Source organism: Leuciscus leuciscus (assembly GCF_965113295.1).
Source record: "Leuciscus leuciscus genome assembly, chromosome: 14".
In the NCBI taxonomy this organism is placed as follows: Eukaryota; Metazoa; Chordata; class Actinopteri; order Cypriniformes; family Leuciscidae; genus Leuciscus; species Leuciscus leuciscus.
The window spans coordinates 13,691,663-13,708,109 of NC_138738.1; the positions used below are offsets into that span (position 1 = coordinate 13,691,663).

At 36.3% G+C, this 16,447-nt stretch overlaps 1 protein-coding gene and 1 long non-coding RNA gene across 3 annotated transcripts in view; one reads left to right on the plus strand and one right to left on the minus strand.

Moving 5' to 3' along the window:
- Positions 1–376: 376 nt before the first annotated feature.
- On the minus strand, positions 377–4,634 carry rhcgl1 (Rh family, C glycoprotein, like 1). The gene is made up of 11 exons (XM_082137404.1): positions 4,372–4,634; positions 4,069–4,261; positions 3,737–3,887; positions 3,505–3,652; positions 2,673–2,839; positions 2,449–2,586; positions 2,096–2,232; positions 1,822–1,946; positions 1,657–1,730; positions 1,470–1,546; positions 377–1,208 (listed from the first exon to the last, which is right to left on the minus strand). The coding sequence occupies exons 1-11, from the start codon at positions 4,556–4,558 to the stop codon at positions 1,187–1,189; spliced, it is 1,419 nt and encodes a 472-aa protein (XP_081993530.1). The 5' UTR covers positions 4,559–4,634; the 3' UTR covers positions 377–1,186.
- An 11,619-nt stretch (positions 4,635–16,253) lies between these two features.
- Positions 16,254–16,447, plus strand: part of LOC309474792 — a 46,109-nt gene continuing 45,915 nt past the window's right edge. For both annotated transcript variants that reach the window (XR_014197416.1, XR_014197417.1), the window contains exon 1: positions 16,254–16,339. This is a non-coding gene — a long non-coding RNA (uncharacterized lncRNA). The remainder of the gene's footprint in view (positions 16,340–16,447) is intronic.

Consider the following 16,447-nt stretch of genomic DNA (forward strand, 5'->3'; position numbering starts at 1 on the left):
ATTGTCGGCTAGTATCAGTGTACAATTAACAATTTTATCTCAAGGTCTCCTGCTAAAATTGCTATCTTACTTGTTGCCTCCTCCCATCCTAGTTACCACGTTTTAAGTGCTTCCTATTGGCAAATAGTTTAGGTCAATTAGAGCAAAATACACCAGGTGTGTAACTGATCTGGTCCATAGAGCCTTTTCTCTTTTCTCAGTTTTATGCATGTGCAATGATTTTAGTTTGTTTTTACAGCATCCCTAACTCCAATCCTAACCATAACTTTACCCACGACGACTGTCATATGTCATAAACATTATTTTTTTGGAGTGACAATGTACTGTTAGAAAGGTTTGCGGCTGAGAAAGAATGAAGAGAATACAACAAAGAATATACATGCAACAATTTTAGTGACAATAATTGCAAAGAATGATTCCAAAATATAATCTAGAGAGACCTTATGCTGTCTGATGGGAATGACCACTTATTATTTTAATAAATTGGGCTTTTGCCCAAAGAGTTTTGATGCTCTCAACATTCCAGACAGTAACACGTTTCTTTTGCTCACAACAAGTTCAAAGAGAGGCCTCAGGCAAAAGCATTCAAATTCACCTGTCAAAGTCAATCACGTTATAGCATCAATGTCCTTCAGCATTCAATGTCCTTCAGCATTCAAAAGTATAAAAACAATAAATAAATGAAATCGATATATAATAAAGAATAACTGACTTTATTAGGTAGGTTTTATCACAATGTTAAATAACATGGGTAGTTAAATTGTCACAGTCAATCAATCTTGTTCCTTACCCCGAACAGATTATATATTATATATTTATATTATAATAATTAACAATAAAAAAGAAAGCTCTAATAAAATCGAACCAGTATAGAAAGTCACAATACAAACAAAGATCATTCAAAGACATCATTGGTGTAGTAGGAATGTAAAGAATTCAAAAAGGAAATAAACCCACTGTTTGGATTTGTTTTTGTGGAAGCAGCAGTGGCAACAGGTTATTCAGGTGCTAGAGGCAAGAAGCTTCAGTAATTTGTCATTGTACAACCCATAGCACATGACAGACTTAAAAATCTCCATGCAGTAGCTTATATAATCAGTCTGTCAGTCCTTCATGATTCTTATTCAATCATCATTCAGAGTTGAAGTTCTTCAGGAAGTGGAGTTTTTAGGCAGTTTTCCCCCCTCTACACATTACTTCGTTGATATCTGTTTACATGAGAGATGTCAACAGTTTTACAAAAAAAAAAGTATTTACATAAAATAATTTTGAACAGCAATTTCCTAAAGTCTTAATTGTAGTTTGATAGTAATTTCACACTGGACATTTATCAATATAATTGTATTGTACCATGCTAAAAGTAGTTTTACTTGTATTTTGTCACCCTGATTATGATGAAATATGGAGGGATGTTCCCATCCTGCAAAGAGGGATTCATGAATAGATTAAGTGATTTAATGTATACTCACACATCTTCCATGCTTCTTACGTGGTTCATGCTTGGGTGACTAGAGGCAGGAATATTCTCATCCTCATCCTCAGGAACCTTAGAATAAATAGCAACGATTATATTTATACTTTTTACAGAGAAAACCTCAAATAAATCAGTGTTTTACTTGATATCATGTAGTTAATCAACAAAAACACTTTTCTCACCTCCCAATAAACCTCATCATCAAAGCAGTTGCCATCTGCTGGGTCACCCCAGATTGGAAGCTTTAGTATCCCACCTGTAAAATTAAACAGCATAAAAATGTCAGCTCTAACGCATATTATTATCTAAAAACTCTTAGTTTACTGTTTAACTTTATTTACACTCACCAACCAAAGCTCCACCTGCAAGACCAAATGCTATTGCTACACAGAGACCTGCTGCCTGGTGACCACCCTGAATGCTGACTGTCCTGTTAGCAACGGCATCCTTGAAGTCAAACGTGTTAATCAACCTGAACAGAAAACGCAGTATTAAGGAGTCACGCGATGTTTTCTTTCGTTTTCTTTTCTGCAGTAGTCCAAACAGAAGCCAACTGTGACTCTGTGTATATATATATATATAGATAAAATCTGTCTGTCTGTCTGACTGACACAAACTTACCCTTCTTTTCCATAAACTGACTCACTGGCAGAAGCTGCAGTAATAGCTCCAACGATACCACCGATAACTCCAGGCATTCCATGCAGGTTATGTATACCACAAGTGTCTTGTATTTTCAGAGTTTTTTCCATAAAAGGCTGATAAGGAAAATACATAAAAGATTATGGTTGCATACGTGCTTATACTGTCAATAATTTAGACTCCAAATAAATTTTTAAATGTTTGACAATTAGCATTATACAGTAAATAAAAACATTTCAAACCATTCACATTTTTTTAATTTTATATATAATAGATGTTTCCTTTACTTCAATATGAGCAATTTCAGTACTGTAAAACACTGTAAAACTCACAGTCAGAAACAGATATCCAAGTGTGGAAACAATGCCTGAACAGAACCCCACTATCAGAGAGCCATAAGGTGTAATCATGAACTCTGAAGCTGTTCCCATCGCAACACCACCAGCCAAGGTAGCATTCTGAATATGTACCTGAACAAAGTCAAGAAAATGTAAGGGTTATTTTATGTATAAATAAATAAGGATCAACTCAGATTTCATAGTCTCCAGAAATTTACCATGTCAAGCTTTCCATGTTTCTGTGAGAGACTTGAAATGGCAAAGGTAGTGAGAACTGATGAGGCCAGTGCGAGGTAGGTATTTATAACAGCTCTGTGCTGACCATCTCCATGATCTGCAATAGCGGAATTAAAACTGGGCCAGAACATCCACAGAAAGAGAGTGCCTGATAAAGGGAGATGGAAGAAAATAAGGAACAGTTCACAATGTTTTGATAGCTTATTGTATACAATAGGCAAGGCCCCTGGGGTAATATGTCCTTTTAAATTTTATATTCTTCCAAAACACTAAAATAGCAACAAAAAGCACAACACATTTCCTCATTGCCAAAAGTGAAATTCGAATCAATCTAACATTTAATAATTTTTAAAACGTTGCATATGTAGCTAGTGGGGTCAGATTTTGTTTATTTTTTTCTGTCATAATTTACTCACCCTGATGTTGTTCCAAACCTGTATGAATTTCTTTCTTCTGCTGAACACAAAAGATGATATTTTAAAATAATTTGGGTAACCAAACTGTTGAATATGGGTAAACATTTACTTCCATAGTATGTAAAAACATACTATGGAAGTCAATGTTTGGACCAACTTGAGGGTTAGTAAATGATGACAGAATTTAAATTTTGGGGTGAACTATCCCTTTAAGAGGCTTTGAAAAGGCAACATGATTAAATAGAAAATTGCACCATTTGCTGAAGTGGTTATTTTGAATTATTATGTACTTAAATGTAAAATATCTTGCAAATTCAACAGCTCTTCTAGTGCCTTTTGTTATAGCCTGATTAATACAACAGGGGGAAGCTGAGAAACGCCTTCTTTCACTACTCACCAATCATTGCAAACACATCCGAGTGGTATACAGATCCTTGATAATTTTTGCTCTGAGAAAGCAAAGGTCGATATAAGATCCAAGATATGGTCAAACCATAATATGCTCCAAAAGTGTGGATGATCATGGAACCACCAGCATCTTTCGCCTGTGCATGAATGAAGCCATCAAAAATGATAAATTCCAGCACTGATGTTATTCGTTGGGATAAAATAGGAAGATTAAAACTTACATGAAGGAGTTCTAAAATTATATATTCCTCAACTGCAAACAGGGTGACTCCAAACAGAGTAAGAACCATCAGCTGCACTGGACTGACCTTTCCAAGACAAGCGCCATATGCAATGAGACAGCCAGCCACACAGAAATCTGCATTGATGAGGCTGATTGAAAAATGACAATGAAATTATTTAGTTACAGTTTAAAGATGCATAATTAAGCATGGCTTCTAAAATGGAACAGTGAATCACATCGAATCAGTCATGTGACACTAGGGTTAGGAGGCATAAACATGCAGGTGAACATATCAATAATGTCAATAAGTAGATTAAAATAATCAATTACTTCTCAATCCCAATTTTTATTTTCCAGTCATCACTGTCAAGGTGATGAAACCAGCCTTGCATCAGCAGAGCCCATTGAATTCCAAAAGCTGCGATGAGAAAATTGAAGCCAACTCCACCGAAACTATAACGCTTAAGAAAGGTCATGAGAAATCCAAAACCAACAAAGATCATCACATGCACATCCTGAAAACCTGAGGAAACAGAAAACAAAGTTAGTGTGTGAATATGTACATGATTATGTGCAGATAAATTGCAGCAAATTTAACACATTGCAGTGAAACATGCTGGTGATGTTACTTACTTGCATATCTATAGTAAAAATCATTCTCTAAATGCGTGGAAATATTGTTTTTTCTTTTGTATTCGATCCAATGGGTGTCAGACTCCTCATTATAACGAACGAACACACCAAACAGGATGATCATAGCAATCTGCCAGACAAAGCAGACTGCTGGAAGACTGATTCGAATATTGGTGTTTTTGGTCATTTTAAGTCTTGTTGATTTTCCCAAAGAGAGGTTCTGGAGATGGCTGTGACATTCCTTTCAATAGGAACATGTGACTCACCTTTTGTCATAAAGGTTTTATAGTGAGGTCTGGAGGTGTGTCAGGACATCATCAGCTAGCCACTCCTACAAAGACATACAAAGACATAAACACACATACTTATGACAAAAAGTTGAGGAAAAGGAAGAGATGGTATCCGTGTTCTTGTGTAATGGATTAAGGTGAATTGAATACAAAATAGGCAAACACATTGCAAACAATTTCAAATATTATAACAAATATATAAATAAAAAACCCTCACTCATCAAACAATCAAGATAATACAAACCCCTAAATCTACAGATATCATTGCTTTGCATACACATATATTCACTTTGGAAATGATAAAAGGCTGAAATTTTGTAACCTTTTATCTTGCCCCTTTTACTGTTAGTTTGCTGCAACATGATCTCATGAGAATACGTGTGTATTTTTACGTAAATTGTAGTTCTACCACATGTACAATTATTTACGTTTTCATACAGACAGAAACGAATAATACGGACGTATTGACAGCACTAAAACGTACAATATTTACGTATTGACAGTAGCAATGGTGGCAAAGACGAGGCGAGGATCTACATGCAGCAAAAGTTTATTAAAGAAAAAACAAACAAAGATAATTCAACCAAGGAGTGGGAACATAATCCTGACTAGGATCGTTCCAGTCCAAAATTGTCATGCCCTTCACTCGTTAACTTCCCTCCGTCTCGTTCAATCGGATGTACAGCCCCGTTCAAACTACAAGCGACAAGATACCATTCATTTCAATGGGGAGCGGGCGATTTCCGGCGACACGCGCGAGAGTTGGAGACTGGATGGGGCGTCCAGCGACGCAACAAAGTTGAGATCTGTTCAACTTTATGCAAATGAAGAGCGACTTTCGGGAGCGACAACCAATAGGAGTGAAGTCAGTAGGGCGCACGTGATCCGTCACTCTTCAGTGCCGAGTCCGACTGAGGCAAGATGAATGAGAAGTTTATTTTAGCAGTCAGAAACTGTCCAATAATGTATGATATGTCTCCGTGTACATACAGTGGTACTCGCCGTGCTGACTCCGAGCCTGAATGGTTTCGTGAACTCAGAAATACCAGTATTTGCCCATTTGCTGCAGTTAAATAGCCGCGATAGCAAAGAGCACTCGCTGTTTCTCATTCATCTTTAATATTATGCATTTTATGTACTGATTCCAGAGGCGTAGGCTTGATTTTTAGATTGGTGGGGACATCCCCGGAAGCTGAGGATTCAGGAAATTAATAGGATAATGTATTAAGGTTTTTAGTCTACATTGACCTATGTTAATTGAACATTGAATATGTTAATTAATTAATTCTGTAATGTTACAGGTATAACACATAATGACAAGGAGGCAGTTTGACAGACTTATTAACTTTACTCCGCTTATAGTGTAATGCAATAATTAATTCTGTAATGTTACAGGTAACAAATAATGACAAGGAGGCAGTTTAACAGACTTAATAACTTATTAGCTACTACCTAGCAGGACGGTTTCGGTCACCTGATAAAATGAAACAAGGCATGCATATAAATGAGACAACTTGTGGCTGCCTAATCAAAGCGCTCATTTCAAACTCACATTGAAGAACTATATAGCAGATCATCTGCCTAACAATTGTCTCAATAATGAATCTCACTATACTAACATGTCAACATCACATAGCTTGACCTCACCTGTGACCCTGCCTCTCCACCTGCCTCTCTTCCTGAGCTACTACCTAGCAGGACGGTTTCGGTCACCTCAGCTGGCAAAACAACACATTGATGGAATTAACAGCGAGAGAAAACATTTATGGCTAATTATTATTTTTTACAATTGTTGATGACTCTACACTTTAGCAATTGAGCAAATATGTTAAATTACTTACTTGTATTTGTTTTAACCCTCTGGAGTCTGAGCGTTTTTTTGGGCCCTGGGGATGTTCTGACATGCTCTGACATTTGTGCTTTTTTCAGTTGCTTATAAACATATTAATGGCAAAGGTGTAAATTCACTCTATATAGCACAAACAGGACTACAATAATATGTGAGCCACATGTATGTACATGTTTTCATTTTTGAGAGAATAATGTTTATGCGTGGTTATCGGAAAAACTAAAAATTAAAGTTTTTGAAATAAGGCCACAAAACACATACTAAATATGTGGCAATAAGACTTTTGACTAATGGATGTCATCGCCTATGGTTTTTTCTTCAAAATTATGTGAAAATAGTCTTGCTTTATCGTTCACATAAAACCATACATTGATTTAAATTGATGTAAAACAGGTTTTGCTTGGAAAGCCAATATGCGAGGGGGCGTGAACGAGGAGTGGTTTACACCTTAGAATACACCCACTCTGCATAATTAGCCATTCACTCAGGTGTGACACTGACTGAGCCACAATGCAAGGACAAAAGATATATTTAGAAGAAGACTTATATTGACCATTTAAGATTTTGCTTACATCTATCTTGTAAATATGTTTTGCTATTTTATTAAAACGGTTACAATTACAACAATAATTACAATTTCAACAATATTTCAAGTGTACTCTTTCTTTGTAAAAAAAATGATTAGGCCTATAGGCCTACATTTTATCTATGTATTCATTAGTTTGAATATAACCAACATTGGCACAGCTAACATCTTAGTTGATGACTTTATTTTTGACAAAAATAGTATTTTATATATAGAAATTGCTAAACAAAAGCTTATTTGATGTGGCAGTATATTCTACAGTAAAAACTGTACCCAAATCTAGTCAACAAAATGTTGTCTTTCATATTTCGTCTGACTGTAACGTTGTTTTCATGAAATATTAGGGCATATTGTTAATTTGCAGTTTAATACGTTGCTTATACAAATAGCCTACATTTTATTTCAACATTCAGTCGATGTTTACTTATCTCAGTATAGCAATGCAGTTTGTTAAAACATCATCATTCATTCACACACGCGATTTCAATTTAAACTGTCTTTGCCAGCTGTGGTAAACAGCGCGCATCTGTGCCGTTCATTCATTCATAAACAGAAACCCACGTGAAGAAATTCACGTGAGAAGGAAAAAACTTACAGTATTCCTCAGCTCGCTCCTCGATATACCCGCACTTCTGAGGGACATTTTCCATTAGTATTATTCCTCACAGCGCTGCAAGACGGTGTAAACAATGATTTAAATAAACTTGTGTGTTTTCTCGAGCTGATGGGGGCGTTCACAGGATCGTCTCAGTCATTTGCGTTTGAATAGCGCGCGCTCTCCGTGGGTGTGGCCGATTATAACGAAATGAGATGAGATGAGCTCGACTGGAATCGCTCTCTTTTAATACAGATTTCACAAGATGAGAATATTAGCTTTTTATATAAATTACTTCATTTAAAAGAAGAGAATTCAAGCTTCATGCCTGTGTGTCTGTATGCCTGTTTGACTGAGTATTCGCTGAGTTATTATTAATTTTCGGACGCGTTTCAGAATGGACTTCACTGGCAGAGAGAAGGCAGAACTCGCTTCGTGTTTATTTTTCTTTATTTGGCAAAAAGCACAACACTTTGTTTTTATTGTGAGTATACACAAAAATAATACACATTTAACAGAATCGATTGATGTATGAAACTCCTATGGAAAATCAAAGTCAACAGAGTATTTATGAGTTTCTTTTACACTAATAAAAAAAAAGCGAGCTGGTATCGCCGGCGATACCGTAGACCTCAGGGGGTTAAAGTAGCTCCTAATGTCTACCTTTCTTTTTTTAGCTGCCATCCTGACTCAGCACATCAGAAAAAATTGCCTAATTGACAAACACGTTTATTTCACTATATTAGTAAGCATTGCAGACTTCCACTTTTTAAAAAAAAATCAAGATCACAATTCATATTTGATATGACCTAGAGTCCTAGACCAAGCCCCACCCCTAAACACAACCCTTACAGAAACTTGTGCAAAACACTAGACTTAAATACAAAGAAACATGATTTGTCAGGTTTAGCTTTTTAAATAGCAAGCACATATAACATAGCCTGTTGTCATGATCTTTCACTGTAAGTGCCCATCACAAAGTGTACACACACACAAAATTTTTTATACTGTACAAACTGTGTAAAAATTGTCTACACGAACCCTACCCATCACAGAAAACTTTTTGCATTTTTACATTTTCAAAAAACATCACTTACTGCTAGATCATTTATACGCTGTTTTCCTCATGTGGATCAAAAAATCCTTGTCCCCATAAGGGCAAGGATTACGGATATTGGCATCATTGTGGGGCATTTTACACCCACGAGGGTTTACCAGGAGAGAGAAAGAAAGACAGACAGACACACACACACACACACACACGCGCACACACGCGCACGCACACACTCACTCACACTCACACTCACACACGCGCACGCACACACTCACTCTCACACTCACACACAAAACACCCATGCACCCAAAGTCGCTTGTAGTGTGAACGCAACTTGTTGCGCGATGTTAATCATGCGGCGCCTGAGTTGAGCTTGTGCTTCAGAAAATGTAGCTTCAGCTTGTGTGGACGCTACCGCACTAGCTGCTACTGAAAAGCTATTTGATTCAGAAAACAGTGACGCTACCACCACGCTATTGAGAAATGTAGGACGCTATCCTAAAGCTGCGTTCACACTACAAGCGACTTTGTCGCTGCATGTCGCCAGTGGCTGGCGGTGAGGTTGCTAGTGGGCGTCACTACTGGTTGCCTAGTAATGTTTGTGAGTGACATTCACAGATGTTACTCCATGTTGTAGACAACAAATCTGTTTTCTTGCCGCTACAAGCTAATATTTTGGAAGGAAAAGTCTAAATGGAATCAGTACATAAAATGCATAATATTAAAGGAGCCGTATGTAAGATTGTGGCCAAAACTGGTACTGCAATCACTTTCAAATTACTGTAGAGCGGTGTATCCCCTCCCCCTCCCCCCTAACTCGAGGTTGCCAGATAGGCTGCAGGATCCAGCAGGAACGTAGGCTGCTATGTAGCTGTGGTAACTAGAGCAGAGCTGGCAACCCCGATGACACTACTGACTTCGTGATTGGTAGATAGCCGGAGGGTGGCGCTTCAGGCCAAAACACAAGATGACAACATCAACATCAGTTGAGGGCTGCAACTTCACTTTTTAAATGACAATATCCTGGCCGGACTACTGTTGTCAGTGATATAAGTAGTTGAAATGAACATGATTTCTTAATGTCTTGTGACATATCAGGGCCATTTTATGATTAATTGAAATACATTTCTTACATACAGCTCCTTTAAAGATGAATGAGAAACAGCGAGTGCTCTTTGCTATCGCGGCTATTTAACTGCAGCAAAAGGGCAAATACTGGTCTTTCTGAGTTCACGAAACCATTCACGCTCGGAGTCAGCACGGCGAGTACCACTGTATGTACACGGAGACATATCATAAATTATTGGACAGTTTCTGACTGCTAAAATAAACTTCTCATTCATCTAGCCTCGGTCGGACTCAGCACTGAAGAGTGACGGATCACGCGCGCCCTACTGACTTCACTCCTATTGGTTGTCGCTCCCAAAAGTCGCTGCTCATTTGCATAAAGTTGAACAGATCTCAACTTTGTCGCGTCGCTGGACACGCCCCATCCAGTCGCCAACGGTCACTGTCACGCGTGTCGCCGGAGATCGCCCGCTCCCCATTGAAATGAATGGTATCGTGTCGCTTTGTCGCTTGTAGTGTGAACGGGGCTTAACTGTCACTACTTGTAGCGACACTGCTGCCCAAGCCAACACTGATTGTTACAGCCCTAATTGGAACCTAGATTTAACATTTAATAAATTTGTAGTCCAACAACCCCATAGTGGCATGTTCCAATTCAGCCTATGGCAAAGGTTCCTCCAGTAGTGGGCACTCATGCAACGTAAGCAATGACGTAGCTGTCATCAGCATCACACGTGCACACGGAACGCAAATGTAGGAAACCATGTGAATTACGGCCGTTCAGACCGCAAGCGCGAGCAGCGCGAATTGTTTTCGGCGTGCATGTTCAATGAGTGCATTCACACCGCGAGAAGGAGCAGCGCGTGAGCAGTAGTGAAGCTGATGAGGGTTTCGGCGCCGAGTCTATTTTTGCTGCGCTGCTCACGCTCAGTGGCGGTGTTAACATAGGTAGGCGGCTGCTTGGGGCCCCCTACCAGCGGTCGTAGTAGGGGGGCCCCCAACCAACCTAAAAAAAAAGGTCCTTATCATCATGAACGCTTCAAAAGCTATATATACACTTCAATACACTTATTGTGATGCAAGATTTTTCGGGTGTTATCCGAAACCTTATTCTCTGTTGGGTTCCATCGTAACTATTAGTTTGTGTAGTGCTACACTTTGTGTGTTCTCTGCTTTCCATCTTCATTTTGGAGTAAAGAAATGTATGCAGGGTTTAAAGGGGAATTTTTTTTTTTCTCCTCTCCAACCTTTACTTCCCCGTAGATTAGCTTTACCTACCTATCCACCATTCAGTCGGTAAATTTTTTTGTTTTGTTCTCTTTTAAAGATCGAATGGGGGGGCCCCCATACATACTTTCGCCTTGGGCCCCCAATTTGCTAAATCCGCCACTGCTCACGCTCAATTAAAGTGAAAGCACATTTTTGATGGACAAAATAAATATGATTTCACACTAAAAGTACCTAAAATGCACATAATTTGCATGTATAGTGTGTTTTAACAAGAACTAGAGTAGGCTATGTCAGAAATCAGAAAGACTCAAAAATATTTATAGAAAATGTACCCATTTAAACTTGTTTTTATTAATCAGTTTGGGTAAAAGTGGTGTTTTATAATATATAAAATAAATATTTGTGTGTGCTGTAGTGTAAAGTGGTTAAAAAAATGAAATCGGAATCGGCTAAAATCTGTATCGGCAGGTCAAACTCAATGAAAAATCGGAATCGGCCTAGAAAATTGTAATCGGAGCATCTCTATAATCTTTCTGATTGGCTGGTATGGTATCAAACATTATCACATATGTTCACCTAGATGTTTTATTTATGTATTTCTACATTTGCCGTAGTATTGTCGATGGGTTCAATAACACATCCTGCAAAAGGGGGGCCTTGGCCAGAACCTAGTGGTATTTGGGGGGCCTTTTTTTTTTCTTTTTTTTTTTTTGCCAAATTGGTTTGGAACAGTTGTTGAATAAACAATTATGCTTGCCTATCTGTTTGACTTACAGTTTTATTGATAACTGAGATAGCATTGATTTGGAATGAAGTTGGTTCAATATAAAAATGTAATTTGAAAAAATAGCTTAGATGTAGTGAACTACTTTTGCCATGTTCCTGTAGCTGAGCTTGCTACATTTTCCAGGGTGGTAGCTTCAGTGTAGTGAAGCTTCATTTAATGTAGAGTAACTGCTAGCTTAGCTCACTACATTTTTCAAGTAGCTTGTCCAACACTGTGTGTAGGATTAGCTGCAATATTGTTACCTAAATTGTCATTTTCCTACACAGCTCTGTCCATTACGTTTTATTCTTTTTATATTCTGTATAAAATGGGTATGTTTAGGTTTGGGAGTAGGGTTAAGGGATGTATAAAATAGTAAAAGGAAAATTATACAGATCTTTTTATGATATGAAAGATTCTTAAATATTTATCGTTTTGTAGCTTTAAATCGTAATAAGGCTATGTTTAAATGTTGCAGATACGTCCATATTATGTTTCAGCATCTATCTAAACGAACAAAAAAGTAGCCTACGTTTTGTGTCTTTGAATATTACGTATTAATACCTACCTATTAAAGACCAGGCTGATATATTACACTAATAATGAGTCAAGTAACACTTTATCCAGATAATTAAAAGCATTTAATATTTTGTGCAGAATTTTGCAGCTCATTGTCATTGTACTATTTTTTTTGTGTGTTTTGTTTTTTTGTTGTTGCTAAAAGCTCTGTTTACTTATAATCTCATAATGTCCATGTAGCATGATGTGTACATGCTAACATGACATTGTTGTTAATGCTGCTCAGATAAAAAGCTTATAGTGTCAAAGATGTTCCCCTCACATATGTGTGAAGCATGTGCAGTATGTGCAACATTTATATTGTGCAATATTCAGTTACTTTGAAATGTTCTCACAACAACATGCTAGTGTGTCAAGCCATCACCACTTCTTACCTTGAGTGGCTAGACTTTTCTTTTTTTACCTAAATAAAATATTCTACTTAGCCTTACTCTAACTGAACAAGGTTTTTGATTAAGCTAATCTTTGAGTGATCAACAGATTGTATTAGTATCAATATATTTATCTACAGATACATGTTTTATTTTATTTTATTTTCTATCTGGTTGTAACAATCCTGTGTCACTGCTTACATTTTTATTGAAAAAATGCCTTTGTTTAAAAAGGGGTTTTAAACTCTTATCAGATTGACTAAATGACTTATCTGATTGTAAACAATGTTTCCCCTGCAGGTTTACAAAAAGAGCAGACAACACTTAAACATGTCAATTCCTGATATAAGGTTTTATCAGCTATAAAGGCATGTATACATATCTGAAGAGATGTGCAAGCAAAACAATCTCAGATAATTCAATCTGTAATGTTTTATACTCAGAGAAAGTGCATAATTTGTTATAGTATACCATTTTACCAAGTTCAAAACTATTGCTAGAGGTTAATGTTTTACTAAAGGTATATTACATTAATGCTAAATCCATGGAGTCCACAACAGTGGACCACTTTCTCAAAACACCTAACTGTATTTCAGGAAAGAAAATAAATGAATAAAATGATTATATTATTGTCTTGAAGTAATCAAGATATATTTTCTTTCTTTTGTTATTTAATAATTAATGCATCAGAGAGTTAGCTAGGTTTAGCAAGACAAAAATATTTGCTGTTGAGTAACAGTCAAGGTGAGGCTTTTTGAGAACCATCCTTGCAGGTATAGACACCTAAATGAGGCACACCCATACATCTAGGACCAGATTTACTAACAACAAAAACACTCTTTTGTTGTTAAACTACTGTCAGGGTTTACTAAAGACACGCAGTGAAAAATTTGCGATGAAAAGGCATGGGCACAGTCATTTTTGCAACTGAACTTATTGCATGCTGCATTTGTCATCTCAGACGCAAAATTGATGGGAGGAGAGTATTTAAATGAATCACACAACACAATTTACTAAGGTTTGCACTAGTCAATTTATTGGTATTTGCGCCATTATTTATGCCATTACATTTCCTCTTTCCCTTTGCAATGCACAAATAACATACATACATGGACAATGAGGAGTTGAGCTTTGAAATTACTACAGTGAAAAAAAAAAAACAAGAAAAAAAAAACTGTCAGAATATTTTTTTTTCCTTCCTGAAGGCACCCAAAGTATCATGAAAACACTTACCTTACTCAGACAAACTTTATTTTTCCCCTTTCTCTCTTCAACCAATCAACTCCACAGAGTGACTAATACAATGAATGATGTTATATGAGTTCACAACATGCATAATCTTTTTAAAATAATTTTTTTTTCTTAGTGCACTGAGATTTTTAGTGGTCCCCCAAAAAAGGGGTATCAGCTTATTTATTTGGAGAGTAAAAATGTAAATAAATCAGAACTACTTATTTAACATATCAAACAAACATTCAGATGAACAGCTAAATAGCACTTGTTTGAGAAAAAAAAACTACTTTGCATTTTGCTTAAAAAACGATGTAGACTTATTTTATCTATGCCAACGAAACTAGCATCAGACTATGTTTTGTGTTATGTAGTCGACAAATTTACCGTTCAGGGTCAGGCCACTGCACAAACAGGATATTCTTTGGTGCTGCATTCCAGTAATTCTTTAAGAAAAGTCTGTAACAATGACAGTGACAACCAATTAGTGATAACAGACAGCCTTAGACCACACCATTCCAACCATTCTTTTTTGAACACCACACGTTATTGCATAAATTTATTGAAGGATAGAAGTTTTTAACAATTGCAATGTCAATCATAAATGCCAAATTAGCTTTGTAGTAATTATAGTAGTTCCCATAAAACTTGGGCATGGTATTGCACTGTTCTTTGCCGCTAAAGTATCGGCTCAGAGTTTGTGAGCAGTTTGTGTCCTTGCCTTTAATCACAATCCATTTTTGCCATTTCAGATTGGCAAGAAGATAGTAGCTTACTGACTCTGCCTTTCTCCTTCTGGCTTTTTAGGAAATTTCATCTTAAAATGGTCATTACTGTATATATGTATATCAATATATTGTTTATCTTTTTCCACATGGAACATGTGCTAACAGTGCTAGGAAGGACAAATATGTTACTACCCATCCACTATCTTTTGTGTCTTCTAAAGCCATGTGATATCTTTGTATGAGGGATTATCAACTGAAGGCATTAGTTTATACCATCCTTTCACTCTCTTCCATGTCTTCTAAAGCCATGCGATATCTTTGTATGAGGGATTAACAGAAGGCATTATTAACTGAAAATGTTGCATCATGCTACTGTTCAAAACTAGTGAGTTCACTGTATAAAATTATATGAGCAATAAGTTATGACAACATGTTTTTACATTGCTTTAACTAATCAAAATAAGTTAAGCAATTTTCAACTTGTTTTATAAGTTAAACAAGATAAGTTAGTTTAATGTAATTTAAGTTGAAATGACTTAAACATCCAAGTAGATTGTACTGAAAATTTAAGGCAGTAACTTTATTTTCAGTTTCTTTCAGTTTTATTTGTAATGCAACCCCAAAAAAAAAAAAAAGAATACATGACAGATTATAGGGAAGAAGTTAAGAATTTAAGTGAATAACAACACACTCTTCCTCAAACAAATCTTGGAAGTTTGGAAAAATATATCGTAGAAGTCATACTACAGACTACTTTTATGGTATAATCTTTGGAGCTTGAAAGCCCCAGACTGCCAAAACCAACCCAATCTCATGAAAAAACATAACTATTTTTTATGAGTTGTATGAATTTGTATGATTTGATTTATGAAAACATATATTTTTTTAAAATATATGTATAGCATGAATGTCTACCCCTAAAGCTAACGCTTATTGGAACGTAAACCGATAAAAATAAAATGTACAAATTAGATACGAATGTGCCACCAATTTGCCAAAACATTAAATATAGTTACAAATTGCCGGGAAAGTCTGTTGGCCAAAACTTTAGCAGAATTTGTTTTATCAGATAATATGAATTCTGCAAAGCTAACAAATGTTATCATTTTAAGGAACTTAGAAAATGTTGAGGTAAAACTATTTTACAGTATCCTTGTTACATTATGTAACATACATTTTAAGAATCCATACAATGCGTCGTACAACATACAACCCTTGACTAAAGCTAAGCATGAAGCCCCACCCTTTTAATAAATCATGATTATAATAAGGGGGAAAAATCATATAAAAGTTACATATGTTTATAATATCCTATAGGATATCATACAATTTTGTCAGTGACATGAGAGTGTAAGGAAATGTTTGATACGACTAAGACTCGACTCTTACTGGTAATAGAAAAAGCATGCATCTCACCCCAGGTCATGTCACAGATAATTAAAAAAATTACAACCACAAGAAGCCACTCCCAAAACCAAAGGAGTGGAACTTTCTGGGACTATTACTAAACAAATGTGCAGTATTATGGGCTGTACAATCCATTCTTAATGGAAGGCCTATCTTCACCCAATATACTGTAGAAAGCTTCTAGCATATACTGGAGCTTCTCTATCATTTATTTAGTAAGTTGGTCTAAAGTGGATATATGAAAGTTAAAAATAATATATTTTAAGATATATTTAAGATGTAAGAAGCCCAAAAGAAGATATTTTGCCTGATATTTTGCTAAT